The following is a 19,000-nucleotide window of genomic DNA, read 5'->3' as shown; positions in this document are numbered from 1 at the left end:
AGGCACTATAGTAAGTCTCTCTCTCTCTCTCTCTCTCTCTCTCTCTCTCTCTCTCTCTCTCTCTCTCTCTCTCTCTCTCTCTCTCTCTCTCTCTCTCTCTCTCTCTCTCTCTCACAACATTGTGAACCACAATAAACCTTTACTGGCATGTAATGCAAATGAAAGAGGTGTAGCTATTGGCCACAATAACTCTTTCCTACTTTATATATGCTCCACCCCCTGAATACAAAATTTGCATTCACAAATCACGTTAACAGCTGTTAGTGCGATTTGTGGAATTATCACTCGCGGTAACTCCTTGGACAATGACCCCCATAGCTTGCCCCCTTGTTTAGAAATGCCACTGAGCAAGGTAATCCACCATAGACGTCTTCTGGAGCAGCCCAAGGGCAGAGGAAACACAGGACTATCAACCTGGCATTTTGCTTGCCCATATGAACAAGGACAAAAGAGTAAAAAAAGAACCAAACAAAGGAAAAAATATGTCAAATGCAGAGTCTGTAGGAGCAGAACTCATTGCTGCCTTTTTCATGCAAGTCATCTTGGATCCATATCTCTAGTTTTTTAAAATGCATTTCATTACAGCACCAAAGATGACTAATTCCAAATCACATGCAACTTCTGCATTCATCCAGATATTTAGGGAATGGAAAAAGGGGGAAAAAAAGATTTTTTGTAGTGCAGAAAAAAATATGCAATCTCATGAGCATTAGAAATTGCTTAATACCGCTGCCCCTTGTGGATTCCAACCACCTAGCCTGATGAGTCAATCTGAATTTGACCAACTGTGTTTTGATAAAGAAGAATGACATAACTCATCTTTACTGAATATAATTTAGTTTTAACATATTGCTCTGCGCTTGAGTTATTATCTTCACCGTGCTCGGAGAAACAAATTACATTGAAGCTTTTTCTTTTTGACCTGTGACATCAATATGTGGCATGGACAGACTCCCTGCATCTGATCTGTTCTTGTTAATATAAATGGCTGTGTAAATTATTGAATTGAGCAAACCTCTTTAGGAATCAAAAATGCTTTTGCAGCTTTGATCTCCTTCTATGATTCAATTCCCTAGGAGCTGCCAGAGCGCAAATGGGAAATGCTGATTCACGCCTAATCATTTCAGTTTGCCAAGATGGTCCTTCCCCTCCCACAGAGCAAAGAAATCCAGGCAGCTGGCTCCTTTAAGAATTTGCCCCTAATGGTGTAATACGTGGTGGTTTTTCCCCCAATAAACTCATCATTTTGATCATTACAGGAGCACCTGCCAATGCATGAAAACTGTTTGCAATCTTATCTGGAGCCAGAGGCATAGTGCCCAAAGATGATAGAAGTTTTAAACTAACACAGGCCACTTTAGTTGGCATAAATCTTTATGGTCCTTGGGACTTCAATCTGGGGCTGGCTACTTGCTTTATAGATTAAAAAAAAACAAAAAAACCCCAAAGATTATGTGTCACTAAATAATGATGCTGCTTTGAATTTTTTTTTAACCAAAATAAGTGTTTGAAGGGGCCTTCTTGATATGTAGCCCAACTCAATTGCCTCAATACTTTTTCAGGCAGTTTTTGAAAAAGTAATCTGGGTGCTGCTACCCACCCAAGTTGTTACTTTTATAAACTGTTTGTAGGGCAGAGTCCTGATTTCTTGCAGCTTTTACTCAGTTCAGATTAAGTGGTCCCTGTCTTCATGTCAGTGATAATTTTTCTTTTAAAAAAAAAAAAAGTCCTGGTCAAGCTAAACTTGACCAGGACTGGGACCGAGCAGTGGACCTCCACCATCCACTCCAACTAAAATGGGGGAAAGAAAGTAAATTCAAAAAGGTTCCAGATCGGCAACCTGGCATGATCTGACAGAAAAGCATCACTGCCTCAAGTGAATCCCACCTAATTATCCTCTTTTAGAGTTCCACCCACCCTGCTGGCTGCTTTCTTAAATAGACTCCTGACAAGGCCTTTTTTTTTATTTATTTATTTATTTATTTATTTATTTATTTATTTATGCATTTTATATACCGTCGTTCCAAAAGAAGATCACAATGGTTTACAAAAGCGACATTCATATTTTAGGTCAACACAATATCTAAAACGTGTTAACTAGAGGTCTAGAATAGTCATTTGTGATACATAATTTCCATTTCAATAGTCTTTATATATTAGTCAGGAGTTGTCTTAATGCACGTTACATCACTCAATACTTGTCGTTCATTCTTCTAACATTACCAATTTACCCCATCTTTCATCAAAAGAAAGTTAATAATGCATGCATTATCAAAAAGGGGCATAAATTTAGCATGCACTGCTAAGGGGGGAGAGATTGAGAGAGACTATCTACAAGGCCCTCATGGTAGTTAAGTATTTATATCTCTATAGGAGGGCCACCTGATAGGTTAGTGGTGGTTTAGGGATTGGGGCCGGTTTCGCATGTAGAGTGAGACGTACAAACAGCACCGTACACCTCAGTGAAGATTTGACGTCATTTGGAGTGAGAAAAGTCTCAAAAAGAAGACATTTTGTACTATGTTCTCTCTCCCTTGCTTGATGGACTCTATGGGCCTCATTTTCTAAGCGGCTCGCACGCGATAAGGGACATTTCACCCGTGAAAAGTCCCTTATCGCGTGCGATACCAGGATGGGGGTGGAGTCAGGGCGGAGTTGGCCCCGGAAGAGGAGGCATCAGGGCGTCACCGGGACCGACTCTGCGCCGACACTGCGGACAGCGAAAAGGTAAGGGCCTTTTCGCTGCCTATTTTGCGCCCAATAACTACACCTCCTAGGGTGTAGTTATTGGGCGCGCTGCCGGACCGCCCCCCCTGCTTCGGCCCCCGCCACCCCGTTAGCGCAATTTTCTAAAGTATCGCAGGCCTGCGATACTTTAGAAAATGAGGCCCTATAACAGGGTAACCAAAAAACCCAACAGTCAGTCACCCAGTCAATCTTTTACCTGTTATTCAAGTGCAATAATTTACTAATTTTAAAGTTTTTTCAATTTTTAAATTTTGTAGGACCTCCAAGTCAACAGTGGGTACACTGTCTCCACCTTTAAGTCCAACTTTATTTCATTTGTATTATATCACTCTTTAAAACTCCCCCAGATTTAGGGATTTTAACTTGCATTATTCATTGTTCAGATTTCTGCATTCATGGAGGTCACTAATAGAGCAGTCTCAATCACAGGACAGTCTTAGTAATGAGAGCTTATTTTTCACTTATCTTTACTAAGACTGTGCTGTGATTGAGACTGCTCTATTAGTGACCTCTGTGAATGCAGAAATCTGACAATGAATAATGCAAGTTAAAATCCCTAAATCTGGGGGAGTTTTAAAGAGTGATATAATACAAATAAAATAAAGACTAGACTGACTGGGTGACTGATTGTCAGGTTTTTTGGTTGATACATATTAGTCCCCAGATTACTTAGAGTTCTGGGCAAGAATTTAGTGGTTTTAGCTCTATAACAGGGTGCCATCAAGCTAGGGTAATATTAGTTTAAGATGCTAGGGTGATGTTAGTTTAAGCTGTTAAGTTCTTGCTGTATTGCCTTCATGTATGTTGAGTGTCGATGCTGTATTTTCAATTGATTTGGCAAATGGAATGTAGAACTGTATGGCATCTGTTAATAAGTAAAAGCTGATTCCTAGTTTAGGTAGTAGTGTATGCAGAGGAAGCTAAATGTTGAAAAGTGTTGCCGAGAGTGCTGAACCCTGGGGGACACCTGTATCGATAGGGAATGTGTCAGATATGTGGTTGCCCAGTTTGACTAGGAATGTCCTATCAGCTAGGAAGGAAGAGAACCACTTGAGAACACATCCATCTATATCAATTTTTTTTCATCTGGTGTCGAAGGCTGCTGTTAAATCTAATAGAACCAGGATAAAAGCTTCATCATTGTCAAACCCCTGTAATACAGGGTCCATTAAAGATATGAGTAAAGTTTCTGTTGAGTGATTTTTCTAAATCTGAATTGGTTTGGGTATAGAATAGCATTGTCGTCAAGGTGGTTTTCCAATTGAGATAACACAGCTTTTTCTAGAACTTTTTGGATAAAAGGCAAGTTGGATATTGGTTGGTAATTGTCCCAATCATCAGTTCTGCCAGTTTTATTTTTTAGGATTGGTTTGATCACAGTTTATTTTGCCCCATAAGGGACCAATTCTTCTGAGAGTGAGTGATTGATTAGTGTTGCAATTGTTGGAGTGATTACGCTGTGAACTCTCCGGGATTGGGTCTAGTGGGTAGATAGATGGTTTAATTTTGGCAATGATTTGATTTATTTTGGTTTTAGTTACTATGTCGAATGTGATCCATTTAGGTTGCGCATGTTTTTCTTCAGGTTCTTTGGTTGGCGAGCAAGTAGAGAATTGTGTTTTTAACCTATTTATTTTATCTGACAAGGAGGTAGCATGTTCATTGCAGGCATTCTTTGAGAAGTTTTAGTTACTTGTGATGGAGGAAGATGGATCCTTGATTAAGTGTTTGAGTGGTTTCTAAGAGTAATTTGGAATTAAATATTACCCCGTGAATCTGTTTTGCATAGTAGACTTTTTTTGTTTTATTGAATGATTTGTGCACGGTATTTTGCTAGGAGGGATCTGTATTTTCCTAGGGATTCTGCAGATGGGCATTTTCGACATTGTTTCTCAAATTTTCTCAGTGACTGTTTGGTTCATCTTAGTTCTTTGTTGTACCATGGTTTCTATTGTTTAGAGGTATTCTGTTCATTTTGGAATGTTTCTGTCTGTATTAGGCTTAAGTTATCTGCAATATCATTGCCAATTTTTTCCCAGAAGTCAAAAACTGAAGAGCCATTAACTTGATTAAAATCAGTTAGCTTATTTTTAATTGATTCTTCAAGTACAACTGGTTGTATCTTTTTTTCTGAAGGTGAAGGTTTGGTTATTATTGAAATTTGTTTGCATTGCTTTGAGGAGAGTTATGTCCGCTTTTATTAGTTGGTGATCAGACCAGGGCAATATTTGTGGGAGGTATTGATTAAACAATTATTGTAGTTGGCAAATATAAGCTCTAGGATATTTCCTGCTTTATGAGTAAGGTTGGTTACAAATTGTGACCATCCCATTGCTTATATTGTATCTAAAAAGATTTCACATGCTGTGGTTTTTGGTGTTCTATCTACATGTAGGTTAAAGTCTTCAACAATTAGTGTAGAGTCAGGTGATGGAAATGCTTTAGTGAATAGTTCAATTAGAGGTGAGCAGTCTTTTTTAAGTATTCCAGGGGGGCAATATACCATTCCTATGTTTAGTTGTGGTAATTTTAGTATTGCCATTTCATAGGGTGGCTTAATCTGTACTTTGTAAGGTATACATTTAAGTTCTTTTTTTTACAGATTATTAGTAGCCCCCGCACCTTTTACGTTTAGGTCTGGGGAAGTGAAAGACATCATAGTTGGGTTGATCAATTTGATTTAAGAGTAAATTATGTTTGTCATTCAACTAAGTTTCAAAAATGCAGAAGATAGTAGGATTTAAATCTTCTAACAGATCATTTATCAGTGGGATTTTTTTTGACAGTGACTGGACATTCAATAGTAGGAGTATAAACATTAAGCAGGACGAGATTACAGGAGAGTTGTTACTCATTATGGGGAAGATCTGTCTTATATTCCTTATTTGGTTCTTTTTTTAGTGTTTTCCTTCTTAGTTCACCAAATATGCCCTGACCAAGTATGAATTCAATGTGTATTTGCTCCATTGTTAGGTTGGCTTCTGTCAAGATGAAAGGTTACTATTGTATTTGCACCGCAGCTAGCACCTCAGGTGCGCATGAAGGGATGCACAAAGGGGTAAGCTCCTTTGTTGTTTTCCTTCGTGTGCGCATCGAGGGCGTGTACCTCTTGGCACAAGCACCTCCGGCGTTGCTGCCATGATCTTCAGGTCAGTTGGGAGGGCTGGCAGTTGGTGGGCTGTGGGCGGAGAGCTGCTGCGGCGCTGTCTGGTCCCTCCTCTCCTTCCTTGTTCTGGGGGGGGTGGGTAGGAGCACTCCCAGCATGTCCTGGCCACAGCCCCTGGTGAGGGTGGGCGGCGCTGGTGAGCGGCCTACCTGGCTGAGCTTCTCTTTTCCGCATCGCTGCCGCGATCTTCAGGTTGGGTGGGAGGGCTGGCGGTGAGCAGGCTGTGGGCGGGAAGCCACTGTGGCGCTGGCTGGTCCCTCCTCTCCTTCCTCATTCTGGGGGGATAGGAACACTCTTTCTTTGCAGCTTCGTTCAATTAAAGTTGCCCCTTTCGTTAATTAATCCCAGCTATAATCCACCTGATTTAACTTTTCCCAATCATGGACTAACAGGCCAATCCGATAAATCTGCATGGAAAACGTGTGCTCACTGTTAAGTGCCCGCTTTCCTAACGCACGCCCAGTCACCTCTCCTGGGCGCGCGATCAAATATTTAAATGAGGGGACACACTAAAAAGGAGGCACTAGGGACAAATGTGCACCTCTAGCACCTCCTTGGCAGTGGGTACCCAGGAGAGGTGGCTGTCAGCCGGTTAGGAAAAGAGATGTTCAATTTTATAAGCATCTGTTTTCCTAACCTGTTCACAGCCATGCGTTAGGAAAATGGATGGTTGTTAATTGAGCATTCCTATACCTAACTTTACCGCTGCTACACTTTAAAAAAAATATTTTTTAAAACATTCTCGTCCTTTTTGTTCCTCCGACTTAATATTGCCACGATATTAAGTCAGAGGAAGTACAGAAAAGCGTGATATAGGACATGCTGGGCATGCTCATTGTGCCTAGTCAAAGTTCTAGAACCTTTGACATGAGTTTTCCGTATCGGGGCTCCATCTGATGATGTCACCCATGTGTGAGGACTAACATCCTACTGTCCTCAGAAAACACCTGTTACAGGTAAACAACTCTGCTTTACCCGCTGGGAAGGAGGAAGGCGGTTTTCCAATGGGAATTTTTGATGGATAAACCCCCACACACCATAAAGCCCTTTGAAATATTTTCCTCTGTTTGTCTCTGTGGAGTGCTGTACAGTGCTGTGTGATAATAATTATTGCCAGCTCCAGACCTGTCCTTTGCCCATTTCCTTTGAATAAAGTAATGTGTTTGCTGTGGAAGTCTAACTGTATACAAAGAAATAAAGGTTAACAAGTATGTTGAAGGTAATAGCTTTTTTTTTTGGGAGGGTGGGACGATTCGCAGTTAGGAAAGTTTTCAAAGTGATTTATGCATTTTCAAATCTTCATGCATATTTTTCCAGCAAATGTCTAACCACAGAAAGAGCAGGTGTAAGTTATTGTGCATACTTTGTATCCCTGGAAAGTTTCAAAGCAAAAGCACACATTGGTGAAAAGCCTGAGGAAAAAAGTATATCTGGTCTTTGTACTAATGCTGGAAATTTAAAAAATGTCCTTTGACTGCATTTGTGTGACTAGCTTTCAAGGTATATCTTCCCTTTATGTATTCATTTGAAATGAATGGGCAAAATACAGTGAATGAGTCTATTTTCATTTAATTCATGGACCCCTGAAATGAATGAAGGGGTCTCCTGAATTTAAATGAAATTTGTTGTCTTTTTCATATATATTTCCCATGCAAATCAATGGCACATTCAAATCTATGTTTGGGCACTGCTGTGCAAACACTTGGTACTTATAAACCACATCTTACCTGTGTGCCATCTCAGCCTTTTGAGAGCTAAGGCAGGAAACGTTGGCAAGGAGGGCAAATCACAGTGTCTGAGCATGTGCAAGAAACTCTATTTCCTCTCTATTAGCTGGTAGAAAAGGATCTATTTTGAGAAGCTTAAAAAAAGTTGGCTTTGGCACCGGTAAAGGGCTGTCTTTGATCTTTTCTGGTGCAGTGGTCTCACTTCCAAGACAGAAAGAGAGAGGCAATGGCACTGCTTGCTTTCTCTGTTCACTGGAGGGAGGGTAGGAGTAGTGCCATTGTTTTTTTTTTTTTTTTTGTCTGTCCCTGATATAGCAGTGCAGTGAGTTTAGCAGAGAAACTGAAATGAAGAAGAGTCTTGCCAGCTGCCAGTCTTCTTGGTTCTGCTTAACTTTCTGACAGTTTTTTTGTGTGTGTGAAAATGAGTTAGTAATGCACAGCACACACATACACTGTATGTGTGTGCTGTTATCCCTGCCATTTCCTTCCTCTACTTTTTCTGCTCAGTTGCATGATGGAATTTGAAGTACCTACTAGGGGTTTTGATATCACAAAGGAATTTATTGATACTGTTCCATTAATCACAATACCACTCTAGTATGCAGAAGTGTCTCAATAAATTCCTTTGTGATATCAAAACCCCTAGTAGGTTCTTCAAATTCCATCATGCAACTGAGCAGAAAAAGTAGAGGAAGGAAATGGCAGGGATAACAGTTTTGTTGTAGAGCCAGCCCAGTCTAGCTATAGCAGTGAGAAAAAAGGCTATCCTGTCCTAAAATAAAACAAGACTGTTAGCCATAGAATGGCAGGAGTATAAGCCAGTTCAAGGCAGAAAAAATTAAAATTTGGAGAGCATGTCCCACCATCACCACTTCCTCTTATTTTGGAGCAGAGATAAAATGTGGGAGAGGCAACCAAGGCTGGCATTTGCAGGGCAGGGGCATGGAGAGGGGCAATAGAAGTACAGCAGCCAAAACCAGCAACATGCTCCTCGAACTCTATGGTTATTGCTTCTGAGGCAATGGGAGAAACATTTTTAACAACTGATTCTGAGGAAGACTTGTCTGGGATTCCCTGAATTAGAAATTGAATGGCTAGTAGCTGAAGAAAATTTGGGAAGTTTAGTCATTAGTATCTTAGCTTCCAGTGAGATGATGGGGGAGGTAGATCATACTGACAGTGTTGAGAGCAACACCCAGGAAGAACTGGCAGTGGAGGTAGAGAGCATGAGTGATGCCCTTGGGAATGTAGCACAGGAAAGAGTGGGTACTCCAGAGAGTATTGCCACAGCTCCTTCAGGTCTGTTATTGTAGCCTCCACAGACCATATTAGTTACCTGGGAATTAAAGCAGATATACTGTAATTATACATGTAGTTCTTAGTATAAAAAACTATAGCCCCCATCTTTTTGCTGGAATGCTGTTTGCATTTTTTATATAGCTATTAAAGGGAATGGGAGATGCTTACTAAAGTTTTAATTCCTTGAAACAATAAAGAAGTGTGGTGTTATAGGTAAGGTTTAGAATTTATTAGGAATTTGATATACATTGCCTTTCCTGGGTTTGTTACTGGTTGAATTTAATAGCCTATGGGTTAATTTTTAAAAACCCGCTAAGTGGGTAAGATAACTGGATAATTTTACCAGGTTATCTTGAGTTGAATTTCCAGCTAAATTTAACTGGCTAGATTTAAGGCTGAAATTTACCTAAATTTAGTTCGGCAAAATTTGTTTGGCTAAATTTAGGCAACTATTAGTGACTGAAATTGTTTTGTTAAATTTAACCAGTATCACTGAAAATACACACCAGTCAGCTAAGTCATAAACTCATCCCCAAAATGCCTCTGGCTCTATCCTTGTCTTAACCAGCTAAATTTGTACACATCCCTTTCCTTATGGGAAGGGGTAATTTTTTCCTGTTAGAAACTCTGTCCTCTAGTGCCTATTTACCTGAGCCTCCTGCCTCTGTAACTTACTGTAACTCTCATGGCAGATCAGCTCTCAGTAGCTGCAGTCTGCAAGTGTCTCATTCCACTAGAGGCTATCTCCACTTAGCCTCTCCCCCAGAGCTAGAGCACCGCCTAGCACATGGAGTGGCGTATTTTTACCCACAGTTAACCTTAGGCTTGTGGACAGCTGTCTGTACCACCCTCCCACAAGAATGCACGGTGCTGGTGCCGCAGCTAATGATGTAAATTAAGTGACTCAAGACAGCAGGTTGGTTCCCGGAGGCACTTGCCTACTTTGCCTGTTGGAAAAATCTGTCCTTAAGCAATGAGCACATAGCCCTTGTGGAAGAGACTCAATCATGTATGGTCTGATCTTAGCTGCTGATTTTGCTTGGGGTCATGCCTTCCAAAACTGGAACCATGTGCTCTCTGGAAATTAACTGAAAGATTTTATGGTAGTAATAAATCCTTTATGTGATTTAAGTCAGCTGGCAGAAAGTAAGTACTGGCAAAGCAGATGCCTAGGGTCTGCATGGATGAACACATATTCTCTCTCTCTCTCTTTATATATATATATATATATATATATATATATATGTGTGTGTGTGTGTGTGTTCATCCATGCAGAACAGTCATTCCACTAGAGGCCTAGGGTCTGTGTGATGTGGTCTGTGTGGTGTGGTATGACTGTTCTGCATGGATGAACACATATTCTCTCTCTCTCTCTCTCTTTATATATATATATATATATATGTGTGTGTGTGTGTGTGTGTGTTCATCCATGCAGAACAGTCATTCCACTAGAGGCTATCTCCACTAGGGATGTGAATCGTTTTTGAACGATTAAAATTATCGTCAGATAATTTTAAAATCGTCCAAAATCGTTAGAGTGCACGATACAATACAAATGCCCCCGATTTATCGTCAGGGGCATTTGTATTGTATTGTTAAATAGGGCACGGGAATTATTTGGGGGAGGGCGGGAAAACTGGCACACCAAAACAACCCCTAAACCCACCCTGACCCTTTAAAACCAATTCCTTACCCTCCCCCACCCTCCTGAACCCCCCCAAAATGTTAAGTTACCTGGTGGTCCAGTGGTGGGGGGGTCCCGGCGCGATCTCCCGCTCTCGGGCCATCGGCGCCATTTTGGCTGCCACTAATTAAAATGGCGCCGATGGCCCGATAAAAAAAAAAACCCACCTGACCCTTTAAATCGACTCCCCACCCTCCTGACCCTCCCGATCCAATTCACATCGCTAGGGAGGCTCGACCCTTTAAATCGACCCCCCACCCTCCCGATCCAATTCACATCGCTAGGGAGGCCCGCGCCGCTAAAAAAAACAAAAAACACCCGACCCTTTAAATCGACCGCCCCAAAACCTTTTAAAATTACCTGGTGGTCCAGGGGGGCCTCAGGGGGCCTCGGGGAGAGATCCAGGGGGGGGCCTCGGGGAGAGGAGAGATCCAGGGCGGCCTCGGGGAGAGATTTCGCGGCATCAGCTGTTCTAAAAAAAAAAAAAATGGCGCCGATGCCCCTTTGCCCTTACCATGTGACAGGGTATCCGTGCCATTGGCCGGCCCCTGTCACATGGTAGGAGCACTAGATGGCCGGCACCATCTTTAAAGATGGCGCCGGCCAGGGGCTGATGAGTAAAGTGGCCGGCGCCATCTTTAAAGATGGCACCGGCCATCCAGTGCTCCTACCATGTGACAGGGTATCCATGCCATTGGCCGGCCCCTATTATTATAATAAGGGGCTGATGAGTAAAGTGGCCGGCGCCATCTTTAAAGATGGCGCCGGCCATCCAGTGCTCCTACCATGCGACAGGGGCCGGCCAATGGCACGGATACCCTGTCACATGGTAAGGGCAAAGGGGCATCGACGCCATTTTTTTTTTTTTTTTAGAACAGCTGATGCCACGAACGATCAGATTCCCCCCCTCCCCCAGCCGAATCTGATCGTTAAGATGATCTGGCACACGATTCACATCTCTAATCTCCACTTATCCTCTCCCCCAGGAGAAAGAAAGACACCAAATAGATTCATAATGTGGATTTCAAAATTCAAGTAAATTTTGGTTAAGATTTATATGGATGATTAATGTTGTGCCCAAGAAGTTACAGTACATTATGCAGTGTTGTACTATATATAGTAAAGTGAAATACTTGAACCCTATGGAATTAAATCTTATATGCATGTATTTGCTAAGGTTGCCCCACCTTCTACCTGATATTTCATTAGCAGAGTCAGTATGCTTACAGTAGCTGAAACCCAATGGGCTGGAAAGTTGACACTCAGCAGATGTTTTCAGTCTTTAAATCTATTTGAATTAGTTTTTGGCTCTTACATCAGCGTGCTGACACTGCAAGATTTAAAGGGCCCACAGCGGGAAAACCCCTGTGGTGCCCTTAGAAGACATCACCCAGCCTGCCCTGTAAAAGGCTAGCCCGGATCTCTGCCCGATACCTCAGCAACAGGTCCAACTACTTGCTAGTAGTGTGTGTTGCTTCCCAGCATTCCTGTCTTCGTTCTAGCCCTGTCTTCAGTCTTTGTTCCTGCCTCATCTTCAGTCCTTGCCCAGCTCTCTGGTTTCTCTTCTGTCGTTGTCTCTATCTGCTCCTTCCACGTTGCCCGCCTGTTCCTGACCTCGCCTGCCCATCCTGCCTACTCGTTCCTCTTCTCCTCCCTTGGACGGATACCTGGTTTGACCTTGGCCTGGACGTCGAATATGACTGACTGCTGCCTGCCTCTGATCATAGCCTGGATCCTAGATACTTCTGACTGCCACCTGCCTATGACCAAGCTTACCATGGACCTTCACCCCTGCCATTAGGAGAGACCCCATCTAAGTCCTGCCTGCCCTAGCACCCAAAGGATCAACCCAAGGGGAATGTGGGCTGTTACATGTGAAGGCCTTGACTGGTCTCTGCTTTGCTTGGGTCCGCCTCAGGATGGTGGGAACCTGCAGGGCTCCTCCCTGCAAGTAGATCCAATCCTGCCTCAAGGATCTACAAATACAACATCCTCATCCACCATTTCCGGATCTGTAGGCCAGGTTGAATAGATAGCTGGACTCTTGGAAGTATGAGTAGAATTTCATCCAGTTTGCCTTACCCAGTACAGACAGGGTTTCTACTCAGCAGGCTGCAGCAACATAACAAATTTCAGCAAATGGATTATTTTCAATGGAACTTCTGTTCCCTGTCACTGTGTAATCATCATTCTACTGTGTTATGGTAATAAACACTACAGTGCATATCTAAATGTATAAAGAAAACATTAACCAGAGTTCAAATCCGGACAGCTGCAGTTGATATTTAAGCCCTGATGGACCTTTTTGATTTGTCACTGCAAACAACCATGGAAATATTGCTGCAATATGGAAATGGAGGAGTTGAGGCTAAGTAATTACTGGACCCTCCTATGGAGGGCTTTGCCAGCACAAAATGAGAGGCAAACCTGATCAGGCTGTTCAGGTGCCATTGACAGGTCAATATCTGGGCCAGTTGCAGCCATGTTTGGTGAGGATAATATGTTTACTCAGACCATGTATCAGGAGGGCAGCTCTTGCTGGCGTGTGTGTGTGTGTGTGTGTGGGGGGGGGGGGGGTAGCCCTCCGGCCAATCCTTAAGTGTTTTCTGCTACAGGTGGTGATGAGGAGCCCTATGTAGTGAGGGAGCAAGAGGCACCATCAATGAGCCTGACCCCATGCTGAAGTGCCAAAGAGGATACTGGGGAGGCTTCACCTATACTAACTATCATTCCCTCAGGTTAAGCCCTAGGGCAGATGGCTAGCAGAACTTAGGCAGATCCCAAGACACAATCAAGTATAGGCAGAAGCCAGGAGGCAATTCGGGGTCAAGGCAGGGAGCAGAATCCAGTAAAAGGTCCAGAGTCAAGGCACACAGCAGGCAAGCAGAATCCCATAACCAGTCCAGGGTCAAGGCAGGCAACAGGCAGTTAGTATCCCATAACCAATCCAGGGTCAAAACAGGCAGCACATAGGCAAGCAAGCAGGCAGATCCAGAATAAGACACATAGCAAGCAAGGCCCAAACAGACCAAAAAACCTGTTGCTAAGGCAAGAAGTCCAGTTTTAGGTGGGCTAAGTAGTCTTGAGTGTGTGACATCATCATAGGGGCAACTACCCAACTTTCTTGTCACAGTGCGCAGAATCATGCACACAGATGTGCACACACACCCTATGCATCTCTTCACCAGGTCCTAGTAATACACGCGTCAGAGCGTGCAATGGTGGCTTCCTGCAGTGCAGTGAGTGTCCGAAGCCGAGGAGTCTGGGAAGGTGGCTGGATTCTAACACGATGGAATGGGTGGTTTGAAAAAGGCCACAAAAATGGTAAATAAAATGCATTTACTCAGACCATGTTAAGGGAAGGATGCAGCAGCAGCCATGGGAAAGTGAGGTGGAGGCACACAGCATAGAGAAGCCACTGCCGTTTGCCTGGGCTAGCAGCATTTATGTAAAAAAATGAATATGTGGGACAATCACTTCATTAGTTTTAGTGGTCAATATTATTATTTCTTGTTAAGTGGGCTGCTTTAAGTAATGTGTACTGTGCCTTCCCGAGGCTGATGAGTGTAGAATTATGTCATATGTAACTTATATTGAATACAGCTGCTGCCATTTAATCCACTCAGTAAAGGTATGTGACAATGTATGAGAGTGCATCATTATTTAAGGGTAAAGGAAAAGGTAAGGAGAGTTGGCTGGTATGGCTGGAAGTGAAAGCTACGGCATGCCTCTGTTAAGCCCTAATATAAACCATCTGAGAGGGCTAAAGGCAATAGGGATTAACCATTCAAAACATTTTTAGTGTGGAGGAGGTTATGAGTTTTATAACTTTCCACCATAATTATAAAGAATTAAGAATACACAATAGTTTACAAAAGTACAAGATGGAAAACTGGTACTACAGCAGCCTCTTGCTTTGGACTGAGCTCTCACAAATCTATCATCAAAGACCTAGATAAATGGAAAGAAAGCAGCAGCTTAGAGCAGCTGTACAGTCAACCCACAACTTTTTCATGTGTAGGAGGTTAAAGAGATCAAAGTTAAAACATATTTACCTTGATCCATTTACAAATAAAAGAGATCAATGAGAGCAAAGGATAGTTACTTGAGAAGTAATCATGTCTAGTCCAAGAAGATGCTGAATAGTGGGGCCATGACCTAGATCTCCTCTCTGTGCCTAACATCAGAATTTGTCATCAGGAAAACCACCAGTTAGATATTTTTGAAATCTATATAGTTCATGATACCTTTTAAAGAACCAACAAGAAATATTAAGTAATACATGAACTTTTGGGACCACATAGATTCCTTCTTCATTGGTCTTCTTTAAACAGTAGTTTTGATTTCTTAGGACTCCTTTTTGTTGAAAAAATATTGAATATTGGGTTTTGCTGCTTTTAACTTTTATCCTTAGCCCTTCCCTTCCATCTCTCTCTCACACACATACACACACACACACACACACCAGGAGTCGACTAGAAATATTGAAGAACACACACATCACCCCTCTGAGACTCATAAACAGGGCATCTATTATTTACCAAAGGAGGAACGCTCATGCTTTCAAACAGATTGCCCACTTAGGTTTCCAAATTAAACTCTAAGTTAACTATATGGCCATTGTTTCTTATCCTCGCTCTTTCTTTTTACTCCATCTGAGTGGACAATCCTTTCTGCAAATAGCAGATCACCAAATTTGATTGGTCTAAACTCTCTATCCAATACCAAATGCAATGATTGCTTAAAAGTGAATACTTTTTTGTACTGAGGAGTCACAAGAAAACTATTTGCATCTTCCAAAATGCAAGTAGAGCTGTCTGCCATTTACATTTTATTAAAAAACTAGTGGAATACCCGTGCTTCGCTATGGTGGAGAAGTTGATAGAAACGTGTGAGTTTATTTCACGCAAGTTGAAAAGTAATTGTTTTGAGTGAGTGAGGGCTTTGGAGTTTATATATTTAAAATGAACATGTTATTATTATAGAGTGAGGTTATTGGTAATTTAAAAATGTGAAATGAATATGTGGAATGAATGTACTGTGAGTTGCCTGTCACGACGTAATGATTTCTTTGTATCCAACGTTTGCTGTGCGACCCTCTGGCTGCAGTATGATGAGGCTATCAGCTGAGCTGACTCTAGAGCAGGCCACGTATAGCTGGCCGTTTGAGAAGCAGCGATGCCTCAAGTCAACACCAACGACCTTGAGAGTCTGGCCCTGAGACTTGTTAATAGTCATCGCGAAGCACACTCTGACGGGGAACTGCAGGCGTTTAAATTGAAAGGGTACGTCTGATGGTATAAGGGGGATGCGAGGGATGAAAACTGTTTCCCCTCATCCACAAATGATTGCTTCAATGACATTTCCGTGGAGGGACTTGACTTGAAGTCTGGTGACATTGCAGAGTTTTGGTGGCTGTAGATTTCTTAGTAACATAATTGGTGCGCCAACCTTCAAAATGAGATTGTGCTGAGGAATGCCTGAAGGGTTGAGACTGTGCAGGAACTCGACAGGGTAATGTACCGCGTCATCGACTTTGACGACCGAGGCCACAGACTTATAAGTTTTTGTTTCTGAGGTGAACACCTGCAGGAGTGTGTCATTGATAGTTTGTCGTGTCATTTGTAGAAGTTAAAATTGCCCTCTCTCTAAACCACGATGTGTCCTTCATGTGGATGTTTTGAAGATCTAGGTATACCTTTTGTGTAAGACTTTTCAAATCTGTGACCAGGTGACATAGATTTGCCGGCAGTTTCACTTTGCCATCTTGTTCATGAAGTGAACCATCTTCTATAGCCAAAAGAAGGTGTGAAAACTCTCCTGTCTTGACGTCACCTGTCAGGTACACCTTCATGTTCACTCTCAAGGACAGGACTTTCACTGTGGGCCACAAGGACTTGAAAGAGGCTTTAACTTCATTGGCATGGATCCCCCGTGGAACAACTGGCAAAGTCTGTCTGAAATCCCCGGCGAGCAGTACTGTCAACCCTCCCATGAGGTTGTTGTTGTTTCGGATGTCTGAGAGCATCTTATGGAGAGCCTCGACTTCGCCTCTGTAGGCCATGGTGCTCTCATCCCACACTATGAGTTTGCACTGTCGGAGTACCTGCACCATGTTGCTCTGCTTGGAGATGTTGCACAGAGGTGTTTCAGTGTTGTTGAGATTGAGAGGAAGCTTGAAGGCAGAGTGTGTTGTCTGTCCACCTTCCAGAAGCGTCACTGCGATGCCAGAAGAAGCCACAGCAATGGTAATGTTTGAGTTTCTTCGTACTCTGGCAAGCAACAGGTTGATGAAGAATGTTTTACCAGTACTTCCTGGAGCATCCAGGAAAAAGATTCAGCCACTTTGACAGTGAATACTGGTCATGACTTCGTGATAGACGTTCCTCTGCTTGGTATTCAGCCTTGGCTCGTTGTCATCAACTGTCTTGGCCAGATCACAGATGTTGTAAGCCAGATCTCTGAAATAGTCAGGGTTAGCTGCAGCGTGTTATATTTTGTGTGATGGCGCAGGCAAGTCGTACTTGTGAAGAGGTGACTTCCTATAGCCAGTACACAATCCTGAAGGAAGGTGAGACATTTGTTATAGATTATGGATGACCATTCTTGGACATCTGCAGCTGCCTACGAATATCCTCTGAAAGACTATTTTTATGTTTTTCCCATAGTGGTAAGGGGTTTGCCATTTGACAGAAACACCAACATAATAGCGAAGAGCTGACGGATCCTAGGTGGCAAATGTGAGAGTGCAGCTTCCTGGAGAGTATTGTCCCAGTGCGTATCGTCTTCTAACAGACTGAGTGCTCGACAGGCAGACTGAAATGCGGGTTGTAGCACACCAGCGACAGTTTTAAGATATTGAAAGGACGTGGGCCCTCTGACCTCATGAAGCAAGAGTCTGAGATGATAGCACTCTGAATTGTTTGGGTGGACTGCCGAGGACTTGGTCCTTTTTCACTCCTGGGTAGCCTGGTACGTGCTGTCCCTGTTTCCTTCTAACAAATTGGTTACTTTTCCAAACGTAGTAGGCTGGAACCTCAGAGTACAGGAGCTATTTGGCAAAATCATCCTGTGTACAAAGATCAAAGAACTCCAAGAGGGTTGTTTGGGGAGTTTTGTGTACTTTTTCTACAACGTTGTCAGCTGTGAAGTAAATCCTCTGGCCGTTCTCCAGATTAACAGCGAGATGAATGACTGGGGGAAAACATTCATGAATAGGGAAACAGAATATGCGCCAGGCTGCTTCAGAACTGCAGATGTAACGCCCTGTCTCATACCGTGATACTTCGTCATGTTGTTTCTCCAGGACAAATACGGCCTGATCACTGCCCTTGTTGATGTATTTACAGATGTACTTGATTGATTTTACAGAATTGCAAAACTGAACGTTAATATGAGCTTGGAAGATTCCGGAGAGTACACGGTTGTAAGGGACCACCCATCTGTTGTCTAGTTTGACTCCTTTGATGGTGACAGTGTGGCCGCCATCGGAAGGAGTGTGCCGTCGCTACTGGGGGTATCCATCATCTCCTGTCTGAGTTTCTTTGATGAGCGGACGGGGTACTTCTTACTGCAGGATCTGCTTACCATGTAAAGTTTCTGTTTTGGAGTCCACACGGTCCATGAAGCATCGTTGACTTAACGATTTGGTGGAGTAGCGGGTCAACGTCAGGGTCAGGAATCTCTGCAGTGATCACCTGATCAATGAGGTCTGGTTTGATCCAATCTCGCAGCCATAGGAGGGTGTGGATGTGGGGAAGACCTCACTTTTGCCACTCTATCGAATACATGTAGCAAGTAGTGGAGCCGAAAAGGAGTACTCAACATTTTTTTTGGTGACCCAAAAGTGACCCTAGCGGGGTGTTGCGTTCGATGGCTGGAACGAACCATCGAATGTAGGAAAGTGAGAAGCGGTTAGCTTTTCCAAGGACATGATAGGGAATGACGGAGCCAAGTTTCAGCCTTATAGGTACTCGGAAAGTGGGAGAATTAGTGATGAGTATGTCAGTGAGTCAGTGAGGGCTTTGGCGTTTATATATATAGATCCTAACCCTTTTCAGATCCAGGGTATTTCATGCTCTTATGATCCCAAAAACCTTTGATCCAGGAATCTTGAGTGAAAATCAGATTGTTTTAAATTTAGCTTTGCACTGCAATACTGAGGATAAGGCCTCTTTCAGTGAATTGTGAGGTATTTCAATCTCTTAGCAGTTATATACATGATGAGGGTGATTATAGTGGGATGACAATGTCTCTGCATTTGTAGCAATGGTGCCATAATGGTGCCACATTCTGGATTTTATTATATATGCTGCTCTATTCCAAAAAAAGACCCAGAGAGCTCACATCATAATAACAATAACATAATATAACAGT

At 42.7% G+C, this 19,000-nt stretch overlaps 1 protein-coding gene across 1 annotated transcript; it reads right to left on the bottom strand.

Annotated features, from left to right (window-relative positions):
* Positions 1-15,676: 15,676 nt before the first annotated feature.
* LOC115097556 (ATP-dependent DNA helicase RRM3-like) lies at positions 15,677-17,917 on the bottom strand. Its single transcript, XM_029613494.1, is given in 3 exon segments — positions 15,677-16,232; positions 16,234-16,939; positions 17,902-17,917. Coding segments are annotated over 3 exon segments (1,278 nt in total).
* Between the last annotated feature and the right edge of the window lie 1,083 nt (positions 17,918-19,000).

This window comes from Rhinatrema bivittatum, chromosome 8, assembly GCF_901001135.1.
Source record: "Rhinatrema bivittatum chromosome 8, aRhiBiv1.1, whole genome shotgun sequence".
NCBI classification, from domain to species: domain Eukaryota; kingdom Metazoa; phylum Chordata; class Amphibia; order Gymnophiona; family Rhinatrematidae; genus Rhinatrema; species Rhinatrema bivittatum.
The sequence above is the reverse complement of the archived record's forward strand: the minus strand, read 5'-3'. Positions and strand labels throughout refer to the sequence as shown.